The 21,589-nt window shown below is 46.0% G+C and overlaps 2 protein-coding genes across 2 annotated transcripts in view; one reads left to right on the top strand and one right to left on the bottom strand.

Moving 5' to 3' along the window:
- Positions 1–1,708: 1,708 nt before the first annotated feature.
- LOC308524745 (large ribosomal subunit protein uL23-like) lies at positions 1,709–2,095 on the bottom strand (the record flags this gene model as incomplete). The annotated part of the gene is made up of 1 exon (XM_081099295.1): positions 1,709–2,095. The coding sequence occupies one exon, from the start codon at positions 2,093–2,095 to the stop codon at positions 1,709–1,711; it is 387 nt and encodes a 128-aa protein (XP_080955421.1).
- Positions 2,096–12,191: 10,096 nt separating this feature from the next.
- FBXO3 (F-box protein 3) overlaps positions 12,192–21,589 on the top strand; it is a 33,462-nt gene continuing 24,064 nt past the window's right edge. The window contains exons 1-3 of the mRNA XM_081100432.1: positions 12,192–12,306; positions 16,796–16,885; positions 20,212–20,375. Of these exons, the coding sequence (XP_080956558.1) occupies positions 12,203–12,306; positions 16,796–16,885; positions 20,212–20,375 (358 nt within the window). The 5' untranslated portion in view covers positions 12,192–12,202. The remainder of the gene's footprint in view (positions 12,307–16,795; positions 16,886–20,211; positions 20,376–21,589) is intronic.

Here is a 21,589-nt window from a genome sequence, read left to right as displayed (position 1 = left end):
TGTGAGTATGCATACACATACACATTTAACGGGAAGAAAATACGTTAAAATGAACAGTGATCATTTTGTTTTTATCTTTGTCTATATTTTGTAAAAACAAACAGGTGTTACTTTTACATCCAGGAAAATAAATGCTGTTTAGAAAGAAAATTGCCATCAAGGGTGTTTTTTAAAAGAAAAGGACTATTTTCAAAAGGTTCACTACACCTCAGCCCATAAAGCCCCCCCCCCATTCTGAAAGTAAGGGGTTCCTGACCGCTGCCCCCTGCTTAGAGAGGCTGCCACAGGGGGTTCTCCAAGCACAAGTCGGGGGTCCAGTGAGAAGTTGGTCTAGCAGGACCATCAGTAACCACATCAGTCCAGAGAGAGAGAGAGGTAGAGAGAGAGAGGGAGAGGGAGAGAGAGAGAGAGAGAGAAACATTGACCTGCTGCTCCACTGATTTATGCTTTCATTGGTTGATTCTTGCATGTGCCCTGACGAGGGATCGAACCCACAACCTTGGCGTATCAGGACGATGCTTCAACCAACAGAGTTATCCAGCCAGGGTGAATTCTCTCCTTTGAATTGATCTACCCAGAGAAAATAGCGAAGGCAGGAACAGAGGGGAAAGAGGAAGAGGGGGAAAGGATGAGCCATTTGAATGGCTAGAGGTGGACTGCTGAGGAAGAAATGCAGGACTCGATCGCTGGAGCTGCTGCGGGCCCTGGACGAGCTTTCGGTTCTACGGTTCCATGCCAGGCAGATCCATAATTTCTATTTTTCCCGTGAGGTCTTGGTGGTTGTTTTCCTGGGCATCTCGGAGAGAAGCATGGCCAAGAATCCTGTTTCCCTTAGCACCGTGGGTATCCTCATAACCATCTACTAATATTTGGGGTCAGATTGTACTTTGATCCTTCTAATCACACGAGACAGAAACTTCAGGCTATCAGGGCCCTGAAAATAGGCAAATAGGTTCCATAGGTCATTTTATTCTCTATTAAGGACACTACCCAAACCAAGGCTACCACCAGCCCATGTGGCATTTTATACAAATTTGAAAAAGCCACCCCTCCCTCAAGTTAACACAAAAGTTATGTTAGTTATTTCTCAATAATAACAAATACTAGGTAAAAGTAATTGTATATAAATTGTACAAATAAGTGATTGATTAAACAATAATGGAAAATTCAAATGTTTAATTATAATATTAGGAACTTAAGTCACTGGGGCCTAATAATTTGTTGTAAGATAGATACACATCTTTTCTTGGTAGAAATAATTCTTTTGGTAGTTTTAAGGCTTACTTTTTATTTTTTTAATAGCTCATATGTTGTAGAAAGGATCACCAGATTGGTCATCTTTCTTATGGTTTTGAGGACTTTGCGTTGGTTTTAACATATTTAATTTTGAGAGGCCACATTCTTCACTGATCAAGGTATTGGTCAGATTAATTGTACCTTGAAAGTTTCAAAATAGTTTGAAAATGGATCTGGTACATTATTGTCATAGACATATTGCAACATTTTGTTGAGCGAACACTAGATTGTACAAAGACAACTTTAGGTTGTAGTTCTTTATACATTGATGAATGAGGCATAACGTTCTTCGATTTCAATTGTACTTTTTTTTTTCCAGCGTAAATTTTTATCTGTAGAATTAGCCAGTTGGATCAGTTTAGATGGTGCCAATTTTGTTGGCAACATCCAAAGCATCTTAGCCAGGAGCCAGTCAAACATATGCCCTCTTCTCGCCATCAGGCCTGATCAGGGTGCTGACCTTGGCCACCTCAATGTCATAGAGCTTCCTCACAGCCTGTTGGCTCTGGTGCTCGTTGGCCTTGACACCCACAGGGAACACACGTGTGTGATTGTCTTCTCTCTTCGCCACGGTGGACGCGGTGGTCAGGGGGGATGTGATGATGGCACAGTGGGCAGGCTTGTTTCTCGGGAGCGCTCTTCCAGGGATATTTGGCTGCCTTCGGAGCCTTCGTCTTTGGCCTCGGAAGGTGGGTGACACGCGGATCTTCTTTTTTGTGTGGCTGTGGACGCCTTTCAGCACGGCTCTCTTTGCCTTCAAAGCCTTTGCTTTGGCTTCCTTCTTCGCTCTCGGTGCCATCTTCATCAAATGCCCAATGGACCATTTTTACCCGTTTTGATAGTAATGAGCTCTCTGGAACCGTGCGCCTCCGGGGACCCGGCATCCGGCACCACCGGGAGCTTGTGGGGAAGGCACCTTCTCAGGCCTCACCTCACAATGACTGAGTCAGAGCGTGCGTTCTCCTGAGATCCCTGGGTGCTCTGTTCACACGCGGAAACTTGAGAAATACCGATCGAGGCTGCTGGCAAGGCCATGATGTCTTTCAGCAATGCCAACTGTTCCTTTAAAGATAGTAGAGAAGAAAGAGAAACAGATTTTGGATAAGTGGATCGTCTGTGGAAATAACATCTGAAACGGACCTCCCTCCCTTCGCTGGCATTTTCACATTGGGAGAGTTGGAGTCAATGTCAAGTCACTGAGACGTGTGTATCTGCAATAACATCCGTTTGTAGTGGTCATAAATTCATTTTTCTTGAAAGGTTTCTTTAGCCCATGACAGGCTGTCAAGGGAATAATATACTGACTTCTGGTTCCCATCTAATTTTGCTTATCACACTCATTTTACCTTCATTCCAAATGAGTCCTGAGCAGTGCACTTTCCCCCCCTCTTCCTCCCTCCCCTGCCCACCCCCCAGGGGTGCCACCTCTACCTCCCTCACTTTTAAGCTCCAAGGGCCTTTCCTTTGCCTTTATAACTTGTTTCCTCAGTCCATTCCCTCTTTGAATTACTTATTCCACCTCCGTGATTTTATAAATAAATGTTCACTTATAGTTGGAGTCTTGGCTCTGAATTCTTCCCTAGCTAGAACTCAAGTACCAAGACTGCTGAATCCAGGTCTGGTCTGACCACACAGTCTAACACCTGGTGCCCTTCATGCCGCTGCCAGCATTTCCTCGTCTTAAAACAGTAAAAGGGAGAATTTTAGAGATAGAAGGAACCCCAGAGATCATCTTGCCCAATGTTCTTATTTTACAGATAAAAAACACACCCTAAAACTCAGAAATCAAATGAAGAGATCAAAGATGGCAGTGGAGTAGGTGCAAGCTACACTCATTGCCTCTTAGATACAAACTGGAATTACATGCAGAAAATAGAGCAACTAACCTGAATAACCAGCTGAAGGCTAGCTGAAGAGAAGTCTCATAGCGAGGATGTACAGATCAAGCCCCCTGGAGGCTGGTGGGAAGGGTGAAGGGGCTGGCCCTGCTTCCACAGGTGGCCGCTGAGATTCTGGAGGGATAGCTCAGCTGGAAAGGACCCCTAAGAAGAGTGAGGCCTCAACTGCAATCTGGGTTCCCTGGCCCCCTGAGCAGTGCCTTTGAAAGAGAATATTTCAAAGGCTTGCATGCTCTTGGCTTGTGCTTTAGAACCTGTTTGTGTTCACATCAGCAGCAGGCACGGCAGACTCCCTCTAATGACGTTTCAGTAGCAAGACGGCATCTACTCAAGTTTCCCATCTCAGATTCAACAGTGATCTTGAATTTTATGTTCCATAAATGCATTCTCAATATACTCCACCACTTGGCTAACGCAAAAAGAGTAGTTATATAATTTCTCAGATGATATAAAAGTGCTGGCAAAATAGATGCTTGCTGCCTGGTTCAATACCGAACGTAAAGAAGATGCACAACAAAAAGTATAGAATGCCCTGGAATTATTTTTGAGGCTCTGTGGCAATCCATTACGTCTCTACACATACCTGTGGCATTGCTCCATCCAATTTTTCTTTAGATTCGGTTTTTGTAAGTGGTCTTCTGAAGATACACATACCCTGTCTTTTGTTTTGCCGTTGACTGGACAACCCCGTTTGTCCAAATGGTCACATCTGAAATGTTTAGTTTTTTTGGAAATCCACCAATCTAATAACTCCCAAATGGCTTATGCCAGGAGTTGTATCTAAAATAATCAAATATTTGCATTTCTTATCTTTTTCAAAAGCAGGTCATGCATTGTGCCTGCTATAACTTCATTTGATTTTACATTTCATGCCGTACAATGTGTAATATTATCTGTTAATTGGTGTGCCATTATGTAACCCAATTTTGTGTAATCTCCGCCAAAGGATGACAGTTCTCATCACTGGGCTCACAGTTCTTTGGATAAATCCTCCCCTTCCACGCGGCCTTGCCAAACGCCGAACGTGCAGAGCAAGTGCTCCAATGTGGTTTCTCCTCCTCACGGCGTCTTTGTTACCTGCATCTCTCCCAGGGAACATCCCCAAATCCCACTTCGACTTTTTAACACTACCGTTAAAGTGCATTTGCCTTCTTTTTAGTAGTAATGTGATGCATGCTGCCAGTTTTTGCTCACAGTTTCATTCTTCAGTTTATTTTTCATCCCCAAGGAATTTGCCACATAGATAAAGCACGGAAATAACGCAGGTACATTAATTTGGAGTTTTTGATCATTAGTAAGAATGTATGAATAAATAATTTCTGAAATTTTTCTACCTGTATGGAGGGTAGTTAAACTTGATTAAATTTGATGATAGTTAAATTTGTTATACAAAACAGACAAATGTCAACGAGAGTGTTATTAATATTCAAATTTTTAAATATTCAAATTATATAGCCAGGTACCTGGATATATCCAGTTGAACGTGTTTATTTTCTCTTCCACTTTTTCTCAAAATTAACCAGTCATGATTGGCATAAATATTGATGGTAAATTCCCATCCTAGTTCAGCAGTCTTTGCTGCCCTCATTCTCAAAAAAAAAAAAAAAAAAAAAGCATTCATTTTCATTTTCTTCTTTGTGTTCTGATTTTGAAATTAATTTTAAAAATTCTTTCATAATAGCTGGGCAAAAAATTAGCATTTTATTTTAGAACCTACATGTATGTAACATACAAAGCATATAATTAACTAGCTGCTAAATATTAAGTGTTAATTTTCTTACTAAAAAGATATCTGTAACAATGAGCAATTGCTATTATGTAATTGCCAGATCATTAAAAGGGGAATTTCTAACTTATGTGCATATAATTTATTTTGTGGATTATTTGTGCACATGTAGAGTGATGGTTGTAGGTTTGCGTTGGGAAGTCAGCAGCTCCTTCTGAGTGCAGCCAGTAACCAGCAGATGGCGTGATGCAACCTGAAACGCTACATTAGCTGGGCACTAACAACAATGGGGATTTTTAAAAATCATTTTTGAAATCCTCACCTACCAGCACATCCATTCGAAAAGCAGTTTCTTGTTCACAAGCAGAAATACTTTTAGAGAACGTGGGTCTGTTGTTGGCTTTGATGAGTAAAAGCAGAACAAAACGTGTGCAACCTCTTAAGACACTTTGCTGCCATCTGCAGGGAAATTGCGATAAATCTGCACTCGCCCGTCCCCGTGACACCCAGTAGCAATAAGCCTGCAAGCGGGATCAGGATGGCGCCCTTCCTTAAGGAGCATGGGTGCAGGGCCCCAGCGAAACAGTCAGCTCCAGCCATCCGTCTGCCGCCCACGGGAGCCAGCTGGTGCCACTGGACACAGGTCGGCGTTTGCTCCTCGGACGACAGGAGAGGTGACCTTCTTGAGTGGTGAGGTCTTGTTTTTAAAAACCACAAATCTCAGCGTGGACTCTGGTGGGTTGAGTGTCCACAGGGACAAACAGGCCTTTAGCTGACATGAGAGTCCCTTCAGGGTAAGACGTCACCGGACTTAAAGCTGAAGAGTGAGGCATGTCCATGAGGTCCCAGTGGAGGAGACGGGCCAATGGACCATCTGAGGCTGGAGTTGGCATCCTCTCACAGACACCAACGGGGAACTGTCATTGCTGGAAGTGGCCAGCAGAGTCCCTGGCTCCCTGGAAGCTTGGCAGCCCCGGGAAACCCCAGGTCCACAGGCCCTGGGCCCCAGGTGGGTGTGAGGAGCTGGGGGCCCAGGCGGGGAGGGGAGAGGCAGAGATGGGCGGGAAGACTAGGGCCTGGGTTTGGTCCCCAAAGGCAGGAAACAGGGCGGGGTGCACGCAGCCCCCTCCGCAGGGTCACTTTTGAAGGTGCTGGGGAGAAAAGGCCGGCAGGGGTGCAGGAAAGCCCAGACTTTTCTGTGTGAGGCTGGCCTGTCCACTTGGCCTGGTCCCCCAGCCTTCAGACCAATTCCCTCCTCTCAGGGCCTGTCACCAGGGGCCCTTGTCACCCATTCGAGAAGCTTCTGTGGCCAGTTTCTCGAGCTCCTGCTTTCTGAGAGCCCGCTGCTTGCCCAAAGCTCCCGGGGCCCTGGGAGAGGCAAGGACCTAGGAAACAAAGCAGAGGTTTCCCAGGATCCTGTGAACCCCGAGGGGGAAGAGGGCACAGAGTCCACCCTGCAAAGCCCTGGCCTGCCCCTCAGGCCACGGGGCCTGGAGTCCCCATAGCGATGGTAACCAGGCTAAGATGCTAATCTGAAACTGCTGCCTCTTCCAGCTGCTCAGTAAGACAGTGATGGGGGAGAGGAATACGTGGTGGGAGGGTGGGGGGCGGGGGGGAGAGTCCCAAGGTGAATGTAGGGGTGGGGTGGGAGTGGGAAGGCGTGAGCGGCAGACAGCAGGCCCATGTTTCCCTCCCACTCTCTGACATGACTTCCACACCTTTTCGTCTCTCCTCCCACAGACCTGGGTCTCCTCCCTCTCAGCTGCTGCAGGGCTTCCTGTAGACAGGAAGACAGATAAACTGCCCCTGGTCCTATCAGGAGCCAGTATTCCTGCTAAGCCCCAGGGCCTCCCCACTTCCTAGTCTAGGACATCCTCCTGCAGTTGACCTCCGTCCACTGCATCATTCCTTTTTCCCTCTCTATGGGACCACTTTCCAGCAAATGCAGTCATGGCCGGGAGAGTGAACTGTTAAAAATCCACTCCACGGAGGTACAACTTGGATAGAAAATGTACCCGTTGTAAGTGTAAAGTTAGAGTGTTGACAGAGGTCTACACCCTGGCTGAGTCCAGCTCTGCCTGCTTATGCGTGCGCCTGCTGAGGTGCACCCGGGCTGTTTCTGTTGGCTATTGTGAATAAAAAGTTCAGTGAACATTCGAGTCTAAGTCTTTGTATGGACGTATGCTATCATTTCTCTTGAGGAAATAGCTACAGGGGAGTAGCTGGGCCATAGGATAATCTGTGTTCTAGTTTATGAGGAACTTCCAAACTATTTCCCCAAGTGGTCGTACCACTTCCCTCGTGGCCTATGAAAGTGCCAGATGCTGCACTTAGTATGGTCAGAGTTTTCTCCCCAGCTTCAGCTGTTGTGTGTGAACAGAGTATGTTCCTTTTAGTTGTAATTTGCATTTCTCTGATGACGATGTTGAGCATCTTGCCGTGTACTTATTGGCTACTCATCTATTATTTATTTTGTGAATTTTCCTATTGTATTCACTGTCTACATAGCACCCCCAATGTGTCTAATTAAACAAAGTACATTTATTGTCTCCATTTTTAAAAAAATATATTTTATTGATCTTTCACAGAGAGGAAGGGAGAGGGACAGAGAGTTAGAAACATGGATCAGCTGCCTCCCGCACAACTCCCACTGGGGATGTGCCCGCAACCAAGGTACATGCCTTTGGCTGGAATCGAACCTGGGACCCCTCAGTCCGCAGACCGACGCTCTATCCACTGAGCCAAGTCGGCCAGGGCTATTGTCTCCATTTCTGTGGGTCTTCTGCTGAGGGCCTCGTAGGCTTCGTGCGCGATCCAGGTGTGGGCCAGGGCTGCAGGCTCACCTGAGGCCCAGTCCTCCACGCTCACGTGGCTGTTGGCAGAAGTCATTTCCTGCAGCTGTAGAACTCCTGGTGGTTCTACATTTTACCAGCACTATCTGTTAAAAACACCATTCTTCCCCCAATTACCCCGGCACTTTAATACTTGAAAAACAATAGCCCTTATGCACATATTATTCTATTGATTCCTATTAAATCTACACATACTTAAAACTACTTCACTATACTGCATGTGTATGTTGCCTTAAAGTCAGGCAGATTACATTCGTCAGCTTTGTTCTTTTGGAAGAATTGTTTGGCTACTCTGTGGCCTTGCAATTCCTACATAAATTTTAGCATCAGCTTGTCAACTTCTGGAACAAAAACAAGCCTGCTGGGATCTGTGAATGCACCCACGGATTGCTGACAGCTTCCCAGAGCGCACAGGGGAGGTGGTGTCAGCCAAGAAGTAAACCCGCCTAACTCTTATCAAAACTGACCCTTTACGGGAGTAGCTCCCTCACGCTTGACAGGGCTGGTGTCCCCATCTCCTCCTGCTGCCCCTGGTCCGATGTGAGAGAACAGCTTACCCTCTGGCACCTCTTTAGGGAAAAGGATTAGGTGATTCCTGAAAGCCTTTACAGTTTTCAGGATTTAATGTTCTCCATTAGTGGTTCTCAACTCTGTGTACCCGAGAAACTAAAAAAACTAGCAACACCTGTGCCCTGCCCCCAGGCATAGAAGATGCAATTGACTTAAGGTGGAGACCACAAGCCAATTATATAACATCAAGCACCCGCGATTTTACAAAAGGTCATCAGATGATTCTGATGTGCAGACAGGCCTGGGAAGCCAAGATCAGATCACTGATTTAAAAGGACCTGGTCCTGGTCAGACCGACAAAGCTACGGTCTTGTGCTGCCCTCTGGTGGTCAGATTGCGCACTACAGGCAGTTTTCCACATCTAAGTGTTTCCACCTGGGGCAGGAATATTTAATTAAGGACCAGCAGAGAAGAGGAAGAGGAAGGGTAGAAAACAGGAAGGAGAAGGAGAAGACCTGGCTTCCCCATGACCCAAGGGTGAACAGACTCACAGGCATTTCCCTCCCCCACTTTCCCCTTCGACAAATGAAATGCCCCCAAGGGACTAGTTCCTGGGGGCAGTCACGTATATCTGCATTAAGCATGAAAAATCTCCCTCTGGGTCCACACGCTAGCTAGACCCTGTAAGACGGATTCAGACGGAAAAATGCTTAGAGGAGCTCCTCTTTTTCTCCTGTAAGCCAAGTGGGAGACTGGAGGGGATGAGATGATCTATATAAAGGTCTGGAAAATGGATCTCAACTTAGCTTTGTTTGTTCACCGGTCACTGTCACTTTGGGCAAGATCGTTTCTCTGAGCCTCGGTGACCACTGGCCACCTCACAGCACTCTTCTGAACACCAGAGTGTTTGCGGACAAAAACTCTGTCAGGGTCCTGGCACTGTAACAGACTCCAGACTGTCCAAACTCCAGGCCTATGCGATGTGGTATAGGCCAGGGTCGCTCCCTCCGTTGCAATTCTGGTCCCGCCTTTACTGCTTCTTTGCGTGGACCCGGGCGCACGGTGAATGCTAGATAAAGGCTAGCCGCATCCTCACCGCTGTTATCGCCACATCACCACTGTGGCGGTGGGTCCGAGCCTCCTGCTCCGTCCTTGGCAATTTCCCCCGCATCCCTGTGGAACTGCATGGACCTACCATATCACCCGCCTCTCCCTGGGTGGAAAACAAGTCGTTCTGAACTTCCGCAGCTCAGCATTGAACTTCCGATCTAGATCATAAAGTACCGGCTCTTCCAGTCTCTTCCAGTCTCGTCTGATCACCAAGACTGCTTTTCAGGGTTTTCTTTTAAGATGAATGTAAAATGTTAAAAAATAGTAATAAGCCAAGGGGAGGGAACCATATCGCTGGAGCTGGAGGGCACAGCCATTGCCAACCCCCAGCTGGTGGAATTAGACACCCTAATTTCTCTTTTCTGCCCCTTCCCCAATCTCCTTCAATGGCTTTCCACCGGCTGAACCATCTGGAAGCCGGGTGACAAGGGAACCAGACGAAGGAGCTCACAGCCTCCTGGGGCCGAGGGCAGAGCGAGGGCACAGACTGAACTTTCTCTTTCTCCCAGAGAGTGTTCTCCCCCCGGGACTCCCCCCAAATAGCCCAGCATTAGCCCACCCAAACCTGCGTGTCAAGTGTCCCTCACTCAGCCATGCTCAGGTCTGCCACGGACTACGGGAAGGACAGTGGGCAGACTGACCTGTTTAATCCTCAACAGGACACACAGTAAGACCCCAACCCTAGTGGCTCCCCAGCCCCACAGGCTACCGAATTGGTGGATGGCGCCCTGGCCTGTGTTACATCCTTGCCTCTCCCAGGGCCCCGGGAGCTTTGGGCAAGCAGCGGGCTCTCAGAAAGCAGGAGCTCGAGAAACTGGCCACAGAAGCTCCTAGAATGGGTGACAAGGGCCCCTGGTGACGGGCCCTGAGAGGAGGGAATTGGCCTGAAGGCTGAGGGACCAGGCCAAGCGGACAGGCCAGCCTCATACAGAACAGTCTGGGCTTTCCTGCACCCCTGCCGGCCTTTTCTCCCCAGCACCTTCAAAAGTGACCCTGCAGAGGGGGTGTGTGCTGGAAGTGTCTCGTTTGTATCCAAGGGCCTTTAATGTATGGAGATGACAGAGTGCCCCCATGGCAAAGCCCCTGCCATGGAAAGAGTTGTCTTACATTTCCCTGGAGAAGGGGCACAACCAGGACACGCAGGGCCACAGCGGAGCATCAGGCCTTGGGCAGGAGGCAGAGCGGGAGCAGGGGGAAATTTTAGGCTGGAGCCTTTATTGGGGTCTGCACTGGGAAGGCAGGGCAGAGTAAACAGTTTGGAAGAATAAATGTGGGCTTTGGGGTACAGGGGTGCTCTCTAGTTGCCTGGTGCCTGGCCCTGGGATGATTGAGAGCAAGGGATGTATTAGCTTGGTGTGTGAGTGTGAGATAAAGGGGGTGGTTGCTTGCATATGAGAGGTGCACACCCAAGTAAGTTGCTTGCTCTCTTTAGGAATTAGCCGTAGCAGGCTAGTCTATTCCCAGTCAGCATCATTTTTAGGATGCAAAACCATAAAATACAGAAAATAAACATCGTTAATATCATCCTGTGGAGGGGGGAGGGAAGGGTAATTAATATTAGACAAAATCATAAAGCATTAATGATACGGTGAACTGAGGAAATGGAGTGGGATTATTGGGGGGGGGGGTGGTAGTGGTGGAAGTGGGGAGGATCGTTTCGCTTTTCCAAATAATTGGGAAGAAACTTCCTCCAGCACATGGAAAAATTTGGAAAACAGTGATGGATGGATGGATGGATAGGCTTGAATAATGAACATTTATTGAATCTCTAGCTTCATTGCCATCCATAAGCCACCTGGTTTTTAGCAATTCTTAACTGGTCCACCATCTCACTTCGGGTAAAGTAAATGACCTGTGTGAAGTACAGGTCCGACTGCAGTCCCCAAAGCCCTTACGCCTTCCTGCCTTTGGAAAAGCAAAGAAAAATAAGAAATCAGGTAAGGTCAATGATGTTCTCTCTCGCTCACAATTCATGACACGCCTCCCTCTCCCACTCCTGCTTTAATGCCTGCTTGGCAAAGGCGATCCTGCTCAATTACGCCCCGGGGTGGTGGTGGTGGGGGTGGGGTGTTCCACTCACCCTGTTACATCTGGGTGCTTACCCCTCCGAGATCAGACCTTGGCAAAAACAAAACAAAAATCCATTGACTATAGACTGTATTGCTCCAATTGCCGTAAAACAACCAGGGCGACCAAGTGACAGCGGCTGACCCTTAGATTCAGTCCCGGTTCACCTTTTGGGGTTAAAGTGATGCGCTCCTGCCCCTATTTAGTGGAACGTGGCTGGGAGCCGCCTCGCTCTACGCAAGGGACACGCGGATCGAGGAAGGTTGAAGCGGGGACAGGAAGGGTTTCCAGGTCGCAAAACGAAGAGAAGCAATGGATTTGGAGGCCAAGGGCGGAGAGGATTTAGCGTGAGATTGGGGGCGAGGCTTTCGAGGATACGAGGTGTAAAATTTCGCATGAGGGGCTGGAGGCTGAAAATTTTGGAACAAAGGCTGTAGGGGGCCCGGGCCGGGCCAGTTTAGGGACCTGAGTGGGACCAGCGACCTCAGGTTTGCAGAGCTCGCGCAGCCTGGAAGAGCCGGGATTCAGGGCGCAGAGGGATCCCACCGCGCGGGCGCGAGCCGGAGGGGCGGTGGGCGGGGCCTCTCTTGGTCCCGCCCAGAGTCCCGCCCAATGGGCGGGGCCATCCCCGGCAGTTACATAACAAACCTGAGTGAGTCGCTGAGGAGCGGCGCCCGTGCCGGCGGCGGGGGCGGGGCCTAGCCAGCCCTGGGCGGGGCCAGGCCTGCACCGGGCCAGGCAAGATGGCGGCCGTGGAGCCGGAGTCCGCGCCTCTGACCCTAGAATCGCTGCCCACCGACCCCCTGCTGCTGATCTTATCTTTCCTGGACTACCGGGACCTAATCAAGTAATGGGGCGGCGCGCGTGGCAGGGGCGGGGTCACAGGGGCGGGAGGAGGCGGCGAGGCTGGAGGGACGGGGGCCCGGCTCGCCGACTGGACCCGGACCCGGACCCCGCGTGAACCAGAGGTGATGCGGGGCCGCCCTCCTGCAGGGCCAACCAGGGGGCCGGGGCGGGATGGGGGCAGTCAGGGCCCCGCCTGGAGGTCTTCCGTCCGGGACCCAGCCCCGAGGAGCGACGGGAGCCCTGTCTCCCAGGCCTCGGTGAGGCTCATTTCCGGGGCGAGGGAGGTACTGCTTCCCTCTGCCGCCCCCAAGACCCCCGCAGCCCGCACCCCACACCCCCCGGCCTGCACCCGAGGTGCCCCAGCCCCGGCCGCTTTGGAAAGACCCTCTCTGGCCCGAGCGCTCTTCTGCGCAGCGGCCCCGGAATAGGCGGGCAGGGCGCCGGCGAGGAGGAGCCAGGCGACCCCCAGACCCCAGGTGCGACTTGCGCGCACCTCTGTACCTGGCGGCGCGCGGCGACCTCTGGGACTTCGCTGCCGCAGACATCGTTCTGCTGCCAGCCTTGCTCCTCGCTGTGACAGGTTGCATTTTGTGTCTTGGTGCTGACTTCCGTCGGCGCGATCCAGGTGACCGCTGTCTCTCCTGCACGCGCGCTTTGGGTGGCCCAGATCACTAGCATCTGCTCCAGAAATAAACACCGCTGGCCGCTCGGGGTGGTTCGATGCCCAGTTCCTTCCGCCCAGTTCCTTCGGCGCTGGACACTGTCTGGGATGGTGGCAGAAATGGCGCTGTTTACACCCTTGACAGCTGGTGGCATGGCTCTGTCTTTTTTTGTGCTGCCACGTCTGTTGAGGAGGTGAAGTCGCCCTCTTAAGGATGGGTAGGCGAGATTCAGGGTTTTTGTTTTTGGTGTGTTTTTTTGTGTGTTTTTTTTTGGATTAACTATTGGATTCTAGCCGTTTGAGGATTGTGCCCTGTGTTATCAGGGATCGTCTCAGAAATATAGCCTTTTGGGAGCTGCTGGTCGCTGTTGGTTGGTCTAGCTAAGGAGTGACAGAGGGGCAACTCCAGTTTCTGGCTGTAACACTTATTTTTTCCTGAAAACCAAATTTTTGTCTACCCGGGCTTGTACTGAAGCAGAGATAAAGTTTATCTTTTCTTTGGGAAAAGCTGATCCGGCTGCAGACTGTCTTCATCTGAAATATTCTGTTGCTATAGCCTCTTAAAAATCAAATGCAGACACACACCCTTATGGTCTATGGACTACATTGTTGCAGGGTGAACTTTCTAAGACAGATCTTCCTGTCTTTCTCCTTAAAAACTTAGACGCCTCTTGTTTGCAGACTATAATCTAAATTTCTGGAAGCATTTAAGACTCTTAGCATTTGGCACAGTGCACTGTAGCCAAATCAGACTTTGGCCAGCATACGTCATGCTTGTGTTCTGTGGCGTCAGCTCTTGACCTTGCCCCGCAGTGCCTTGTCCCCCTTCCCATCCTGGCAGGATGAAATTTCTTTAAGACCCCCTCACTTTGTTCCTTTCTCTTAACTTCTTTCTCTGTTTATTTGCCATGCCAGATGGGTTGTACACTTCTTAAATGTAAAGACTGTCTTGTTTATCTTTGTAATCATCATGTATTCATAGATTTTTTTTAAAATGCCTGTTGTGTGCCAGTCTATTAAATGTCTTGGATACAATAGTGAGAAAGACAGATAAAGGCGCCTCTCATGAAGCTTACAATCTAGTGGGAAAGATGGAAAATAAGTGCAAATACAAGAGATACTAAGTCAGGGGTCCTCAAACTTTTTAAACAGGGGGCCAGTTCACTGTCCCTCAGACCGTTGGAGGGCCGGACTATAGTTTAAAAAAAAAACTATGAACAAATTCCTATGCACACTGCACATATCTTATTTTGAAGTAAAAAAACAAAACGGGAACAAATACAATATTTGTATTTGCATGTGGCCCGCGGGCCGTAGTTTGAGGACCCCTGTACTAAGTGCTATGAAGGAAATAAATCAATTACTTTGTTAGGGAATGAGAGGGAGAGACAATCAATTCAAATCAGAAGGGGCTACCATATATGCAGGATGCCAGAGAGCAGTCCTGGCAGAGGGAACAGTGTGCTCAGAAGCTGATTGGACCACAGCATGGCCTGTTGGAGGAGCTAGAAGGCTGGTGTTGCGGGAGGTAGGGAGTGACTCAGGCAGAGTGACTTGAGAAGAGACTGGTGAGCTCATGCAGGACCTTGTGAGCCAAGGTGAGGAGATCAGATTTTGTTTTAAATGCTTTAGGTAGTAATCAAAGCTATAAACAGATGTGACATGATCCCTCCATAAATGTTTATGAAAGTGAGCTGAGTTGAATACTGTATTAGGGTTCTTGAGAGAGAAAAAATGTGTGTGTGTGACTTATAAGGTATTGGCTCATGAATCTTGCAGGCTGAGAAGTCCTACTATCTGCCATCTGCAAGCTGGAGACTCAAGAAAGCTGGTGGTATAATTCCGAGGGCTGAGAGCTGGAGAGCCGATGGTGTAGATGCCAGCCTGGGTCTGAAAGCCTGAGTGAGAAGCAGGGACGCCAGCGGCAAAGAAGACCCCTGGCTCAGCTCAGGCTGTCAGTCAGAGAGCAGATCTAGCCTTCCTCTGCCTTTTTGTTCTAGTCAGGCCCGCACTGGATTGGATGATGTCCACTCACATTGGGGAAGGTCATCTGGCTTACTTAGTCTACCAATTCAAATGCTAATCTTTTCCAGAAACATCCACACAGGCACAACACAGAAATAATGTTTAATCAGCTATCTAGGCATCCGTTGGTCCAAGCAAGTTGACACACAACATTAACAAAAACCATTGCATTTTATCCACAGAAAAGTTTCCAATGTACTGCAGCTTCTTTCCTAACTATATTTCTTTTAAGAAAAACACAGCTCAACTTTGTCAAGTGTCCTGTTCATTGCTAAGCTCTGAAGTTTTTGGTACATATTGCTGAACTGGATTGGGTTGGATTGGATTCATTCATTAGGGTCATTTTGTCATAGTTTGAATCTTCTTCTCCATTCCAGGGTGATTTATTATGTACCAATCATTCTTAACCCTCAATGTGTATCAGAATTGCATGTGGCACTTTTTAAACGTACATGTGCCTGAGGTAAAGATCTTGCCCCAAGCAAACTGAGTCAGAATCTCTAGAACAGTAGTTCTCATCCTTGCTGTGCATCAGAATCACCTTTGGTGCTTACTTCAGAGATTCCTTTATGTTGTTTAACTCTTGGGACAGTGGAGGAGAAGGCTCAAGAAAGGAGGACTCTGAATTACAAAACTGGACAGATTCAGTGTTTGCAAATGTTCGTTTGGGCATCTTGTGAGCTTGGCAGAAAAGGGTGAGGTTGACTTTTGTGTACAATCTGAAAATTGAAGAAAGTTTTTAACATGCCCTGCTCGTGGCCTTGACAAACCCCATGTGATTTAAGATTCCCTTAATTGATTACCATTGCCCAAGTGAGATCTTTGAATACTACTTTCTATAACTTGTGATTCCTCTTCTGGAAAGATAGAAATCCATTTTCCTAATCTTAGGTTCATCCTTTTTGCAAATTAAATATGTAGTGTTGGATTTACAGGCTAGGAACACTGTTGTGTTAGCACACAGTGTAGCACTGGCCGGTGTGGCTCAGTTGGTTGAGCGTCGTCCGGTGCACCAAAAGGTCTTCAGTTTGATTGGGGCACGTAGCCCAGGTTGCGGGTTTAGTCCCCTGTCAGGGTGCTTACCGGAGGCTACCATCCATGTTTCTCTCCCCCCTCCCTCCCTCTCCCTTCCTTTCTGTCTAAAATTAATAAAAACATATTTTTAAAAAGAATACAATATAGAATATAATATGTATCAAGGAATTTATTTGTTTCTAACATTGCATGCTTTTGAGCAGTTGATACTAACTCGAATAGCTATGGCTATTGAAATAGAATTGTTATGACGGTGGCACTTAATAGATGGGCTCGCCAATCGTTGGTATAATTAAAATGGTTTTGGCTGCAATATTTATATCTTTTAAGAAAAATTGGAACAAAACAAACAAAAGTCTTGTGTATTAATATAAAATGTCTCACAGATCTTAAGAATACACACACTGAATAACACTCTTCCTGTGTGCAGAAATGATTATCGTCACAAGGAGTGGAGGAAGGTCTTTGATTTGAAATTAACTCCAATGCTTTATATATTTTGTAGACTTCCATAAGAAAATTACCATTGTAGAGATTTGGGGGTTTATTTGTGAACTCAAATAGTTAAGATTTCAGTACTCAAAACGTAACTAGCTAACACATTAAACAGATTTTGAAAATATTGTTTTGTAATTATAAGGGTAGAAAGTGGAAAATGGGAAAAGCAAAAGGAATAGAATAAATCTTAATATTGAAAATTTTCATCTTGATTTTTAAATTCTTTTCTTTTCTTTTTTTCTATACTAACCGTGAATCTGGTTCCTGTCAGTTGTTGCTACGTCAGTCGAAGACTTAGCCAGCTATCAAGTCATGATCCTCTGTGGAGAAGACATTGCAAAAAATACTGGCTGATATCTGAGTGAGTATTCAGGAAATATGTATTCTTGACACTTGGCCCCGGGCTTCTATAACACTGGTCTGTCCTGGTTCTCCTCTCTAACCCTTCTCTCTCTGTCTCCTTTGGTGGCGCTTCTGTGCCTGCCACTACGTGCTGGTGCTCGCCCAGCCTCTGTCCTTGGCCCGCCGCTCTCTTCTCTCTGTGAACTCTCCGCATGCACGGTGGCGGTGTATAGTGACTGCGTGTGTGCTGCTGACTCCCAACCTGGATGGCCTCCCTGACATCCCCACTGAGCTCCAGACTTGTTTGCGTAACCTTCTGCTGAACCTTTCCATCGCATGTCCCACAAGGGCTCACTGAACTCAGTGAATATTAATAAATAGACAGAATAAAAGTGTAGATAACAGAAGGTGGGAGTTGGGAAAAGTGAAAGAAAAAAGTGCTACTATCTTTTTCTTAGATTGAGGGGAATTGAGTAGTGACTGAAGCTGTAAAGCAAGAAGTAGAGGTTTAAGTGTATTATTGAAAGTTGCAACTACTCGGCAGAACTGAATATTAATAACAGCTATCAAACATTGGGAGGAGGGGGAATGGAGAGGAGAGAATTTTAAGTATTGCTATATCCTGATCTTTTTTGTTTGTTTGTTTTTTGTTTTTGTTAATCCTCACCTGAGGATATTTTTCCATTGATTTTGAAAGAGAGAGGGAGAGACAGAGAAAGAAACAACAGTGTGAGAGAGACACATCAATTGGTTGCCTCCCACACACACCCTGCCCAGGGCCTGGGGATCAAGCCTGTATCCAAGGTATGTGACCTGGCCCTTTAGGCTAAGGGCCGACGCTCTATCCACTGAGCCAGACCATCTAGGGCTATCCTGATCTTTTACTTTAGGGTATCAATACATAGATGTGAAATTGATAAATCAAGAATTAGGGGCATAGACATTTAGAATTACAGAGATAACTTCCAGAAATAACTAAAGTTTCCTTTGAGAGGTTGGGCTTCATAAGTTCATTGGTACTTGATTGGTTTTGATAAATATGTATGTATATATTATTTACATTAATGAAAAAATACTCCTCCCCCCAAAAAAACAAAACACTCTGAATTGTCCTTTTCTCCATCTTTGAACCTGATCATCCTACATTCCTGGTTTTAGGGGCAGCATCATCCATCCACTTGAGCTTCTAAGCCCAAACCAGGAATCATCCCACATCTCTTCTCTCCTCTTTCCCTTCCTCTTTCCCTACCTCTCTCCATCCCTCTCTCCCTCCACTTATTCAATTACTGAGCCCTTCTGATTTTAGCCTCTATATTTCTTGAATCTTTCTACTCATTCATCTAGCTACCAGTTTGAGTTCAGTGCATCATCTGACTAGGATTACTGCAAAACCCTCCTAACTCATCTCTGAGCCTCTAGTTTACACCCCTCCCACACCATTGTCACAGTTCTGCTCTTTGAACTACCCTGTTAAAACCCTTCAGTGGTTCTTCATTTCCTGCAGGATATTAGCATGTTACCTTAAGCCCTTTGTGGCTCTCTTATCTTGTATCACTTCTACCTGACATTGTTCATTCTCCCTGATAAGACTGCATTAAAAAAAAAAAAAAAAATAGCCGAAACCGGTTTGGCTCAGTGGATAGAGCGTCGGCCTGCGGACTGAGAGGTCCCGGGTTCGATTCTGGTCAAGGGCATGTACCTGGGTTGCGGGCATATCCCCAGTGGGAGATGTGCAGGAGGCAGCTGATCGATGATTCTCTCTCATCAATGTTTCTAACTCTCTAACTCCCTTCCTCTCTGTAAAAAATCAATAAAATATATTTAAAAAAAATAAAAATAAAAAAATATATATATATATATTGATTTTTTTACAGAGAGGAAGGGAGAGGGGGAGAGATAGAGCTATAGAAACATCGATGAGAGAGAAACATCCATCAGCTGCCTCCTGCACACTCCCTACTGGGGATGTGTCCGCAACCAAGGTACATGCCCTTGACTGGAATCGAACCTGGGATCCTTGAGTCCGCAGGCCGACGCTCTATCCACTGAGTCAAACCGGTTAGGGCAAGACTGCATTTTTGAGGGCAAAAAGTACGCCTTATTTTTAATGTCCTCAAGTGGCTAAGTAGACATTCAATAAATATTTATGGAATTGTATTAAATCTAAATGTTGAATTATGTGATTACTATGGTGCTATATGATTCTCTGGCTGATCCAGTGTAGATAAATTAGGTTAATATTATTGTATCATTAGATTCCAAGTATTTTCTAAAATTGAACAACTAGCCCTGACTGGTTTGGCTCAGTGGATAGAGCATCAGCCTGTGGACTGAAGGGTCCCAGGTTCGATTCCGGTCAAGGGCATATACCTTGGTTGCGGGCACATCCCCAGTGGGGGGTGTGCAGGAGGCAGCTGATCAATGTTTCTAACTCTCTATTCCTCTCCCTTCCTCTCTGTAAAAAAATCAATAAAATATAAATAAATAAATAAATAAATAAATAAATATTGAACAACTACAGGTGACCCTTTAACAGCTTGGGTTTGAACTACACGGGTCCACTTATCTACAGATTTTTTTCAATAACTATTGTAAATTTATTTTCCTTATTATTTTCTTTTTCCTAACTTACACTATTACAAGAATATACTAGTATATAATACATATAACATACAAAATATATATTAATCAACTGTTTATGTTATCAGTAAGGCTTCCAGTCAACAGTAGCTATTAAATTATACTCTGATTTAAAAAAATATATATTATTTTATTGGTTTTAGAGAGAGAGGAAGGGAGAGGGAGCTAAAGAAACATCGATGTGAGAAACATCCATTGGCTTCCTCGAGCCCGCAACCTGGGCATATGCCCTGACCAGGAATCAAACCAGCAACCTTTCTGTGCCCTGGACAACGCCCAACCACACCAGCCAGGGCTATACTCGGATCTTTTTGTCTGGGATGCAGGTCAGGGAGGTCTGCACCCCTAACTCCTGCATTCAGGGATCAGCTGTACATACACATTTATAATTGGTATGCTTTTTTAGAAGTAAGTTGAGATTCACACTCCATATTTTCTTCACATATTTTATTGAAATTAGAACATTTAGAAAAAAGGTAAGTAGAAAGTAAGAAATAAGTGATTCATAATCCCACTATGCCAGCAATAACTCCTGTTGTTAAATTTTTTGGTGTCACTATTTGCTAGTCTTCATTGGTAGCTAAAATAAATGGAAAAGAAGGCAAAAGTAACCAAAAATTTCCATGAAGTTTGTTGGTAAATGTCTAGAATCTGTACTAATTTTGTTTCAAAAGATTTTAAATCTCATTTTTGTAATCTGTTTAGGGAAGAGAAAACACAGAAGAATCAGTGCTGGAAATCTCTCTTCATTGATACTTATTCTGACGTAGGAAGATACATTGACCATTATGCTGCTATTAAAAAGGCCTGGGATGATCTCAAGAAATATTTGGAGCCCAGATGTCCTCGGATGGTTTTGTCTCTTAAAGGTCAGGTGAACTACCTAAGATGCTAAGAAAGTTGTTTCCATCACAAAATAAAAGGCAGAACCAGGATTTCAAACTCAGGCTCATTTCAGAGCTATGGTCTTAATAGCAGTTGAAGGGAGAAAGGTCCTATTCATCCTGTTATTTAAAATGTCTTAAGACCTTAGAGAGCTCGTCCAATATTAGGACATTTGGAATATGAGAATGTAGAGTCCACCTTGTAGACATTTCTCCTTTCAGGTACAGAGTTACCAAGAAACTAGGATACAGAGCAGCTGCTGCTGCTTTTTTTTGTACTCAATTTGGTATTGCCAGGCCTCCATGCTCACTTCTCTGTATCTGGTGATTGGAAGTGAGGTTGTTGTCGTCAGAGAATTCCTTGAGAGCCCCTGTTTTACTCTCAGGTGTCAGTTCTCCCGGGGCTTTGCCATGAGTTGGAATAGGATAAAGGCTCTTTGATATCTAGAATGCAGGGGATTTTAGGAATGCCAGGCCTATGAGTTTTAGGACTAAGTCAAGAACCTCCTACTCACCTCAGTGGTCATAGTCCCTGACTCATTTTCAAGGCACCTCAAGGAAACTTGGAAAGCAAGTAAGTATTGGGCTTGGGGAAATTTTTATAAGTATCTTGAAATTATGATACATTAATATAGGGTGTCCCCAAAAATGTATACACACACTTTGAATAATTATAAAGCCAGTGTTTATTAAAATCGATTTCATTTTTAGAATTGAACTATCAGCTGTTAAAGGATATATGCATTTTGGGGGGGACACCCCATATATCTTTTGTTAAAATCTGTCGAATGGTATGTATTACATATCTTCAAATTTCATATTTACCTTACATGTTGGCTTAAATTTTTAGAGTTGGAGGGATTTTAGAGATCACTTAGACCAGGGGTTAGCCAAGTTTTTTTAAAATGACCAGATAGTAAATATTTTAGGCTTTGAGGGACAGACAGATGGTGTCTTCTTTTAACTATTTAACTCTTGCTGTTGTCGTGGAAGGCAGCATAGGCAATACATAACAAACAGGGCTGGCACTTTTCCAAGAAAACTTCATTCGCAGAATCAGGCGGCAGGCCAGGGTTTGGCCTGCAGCCTAGAGTTTGCTGATGCCTGATTTATACCAGTCCCCTCATTACAGGTGAAGGGACAGGCTCAGAGAGTTCAGGTGACTTATGCAAGGTCACATAATGGTAAGTGACAGAGAT

Source organism: Myotis nattereri (assembly GCF_964212035.1).
Source record: "Myotis nattereri genome assembly, chromosome: 9".
Classification (NCBI taxonomy): domain Eukaryota; kingdom Metazoa; phylum Chordata; class Mammalia; order Chiroptera; family Vespertilionidae; genus Myotis; species Myotis nattereri.
Note: the sequence above shows the minus strand (reverse complement) of the source record. Positions and strands in the feature narration are given on the sequence as shown.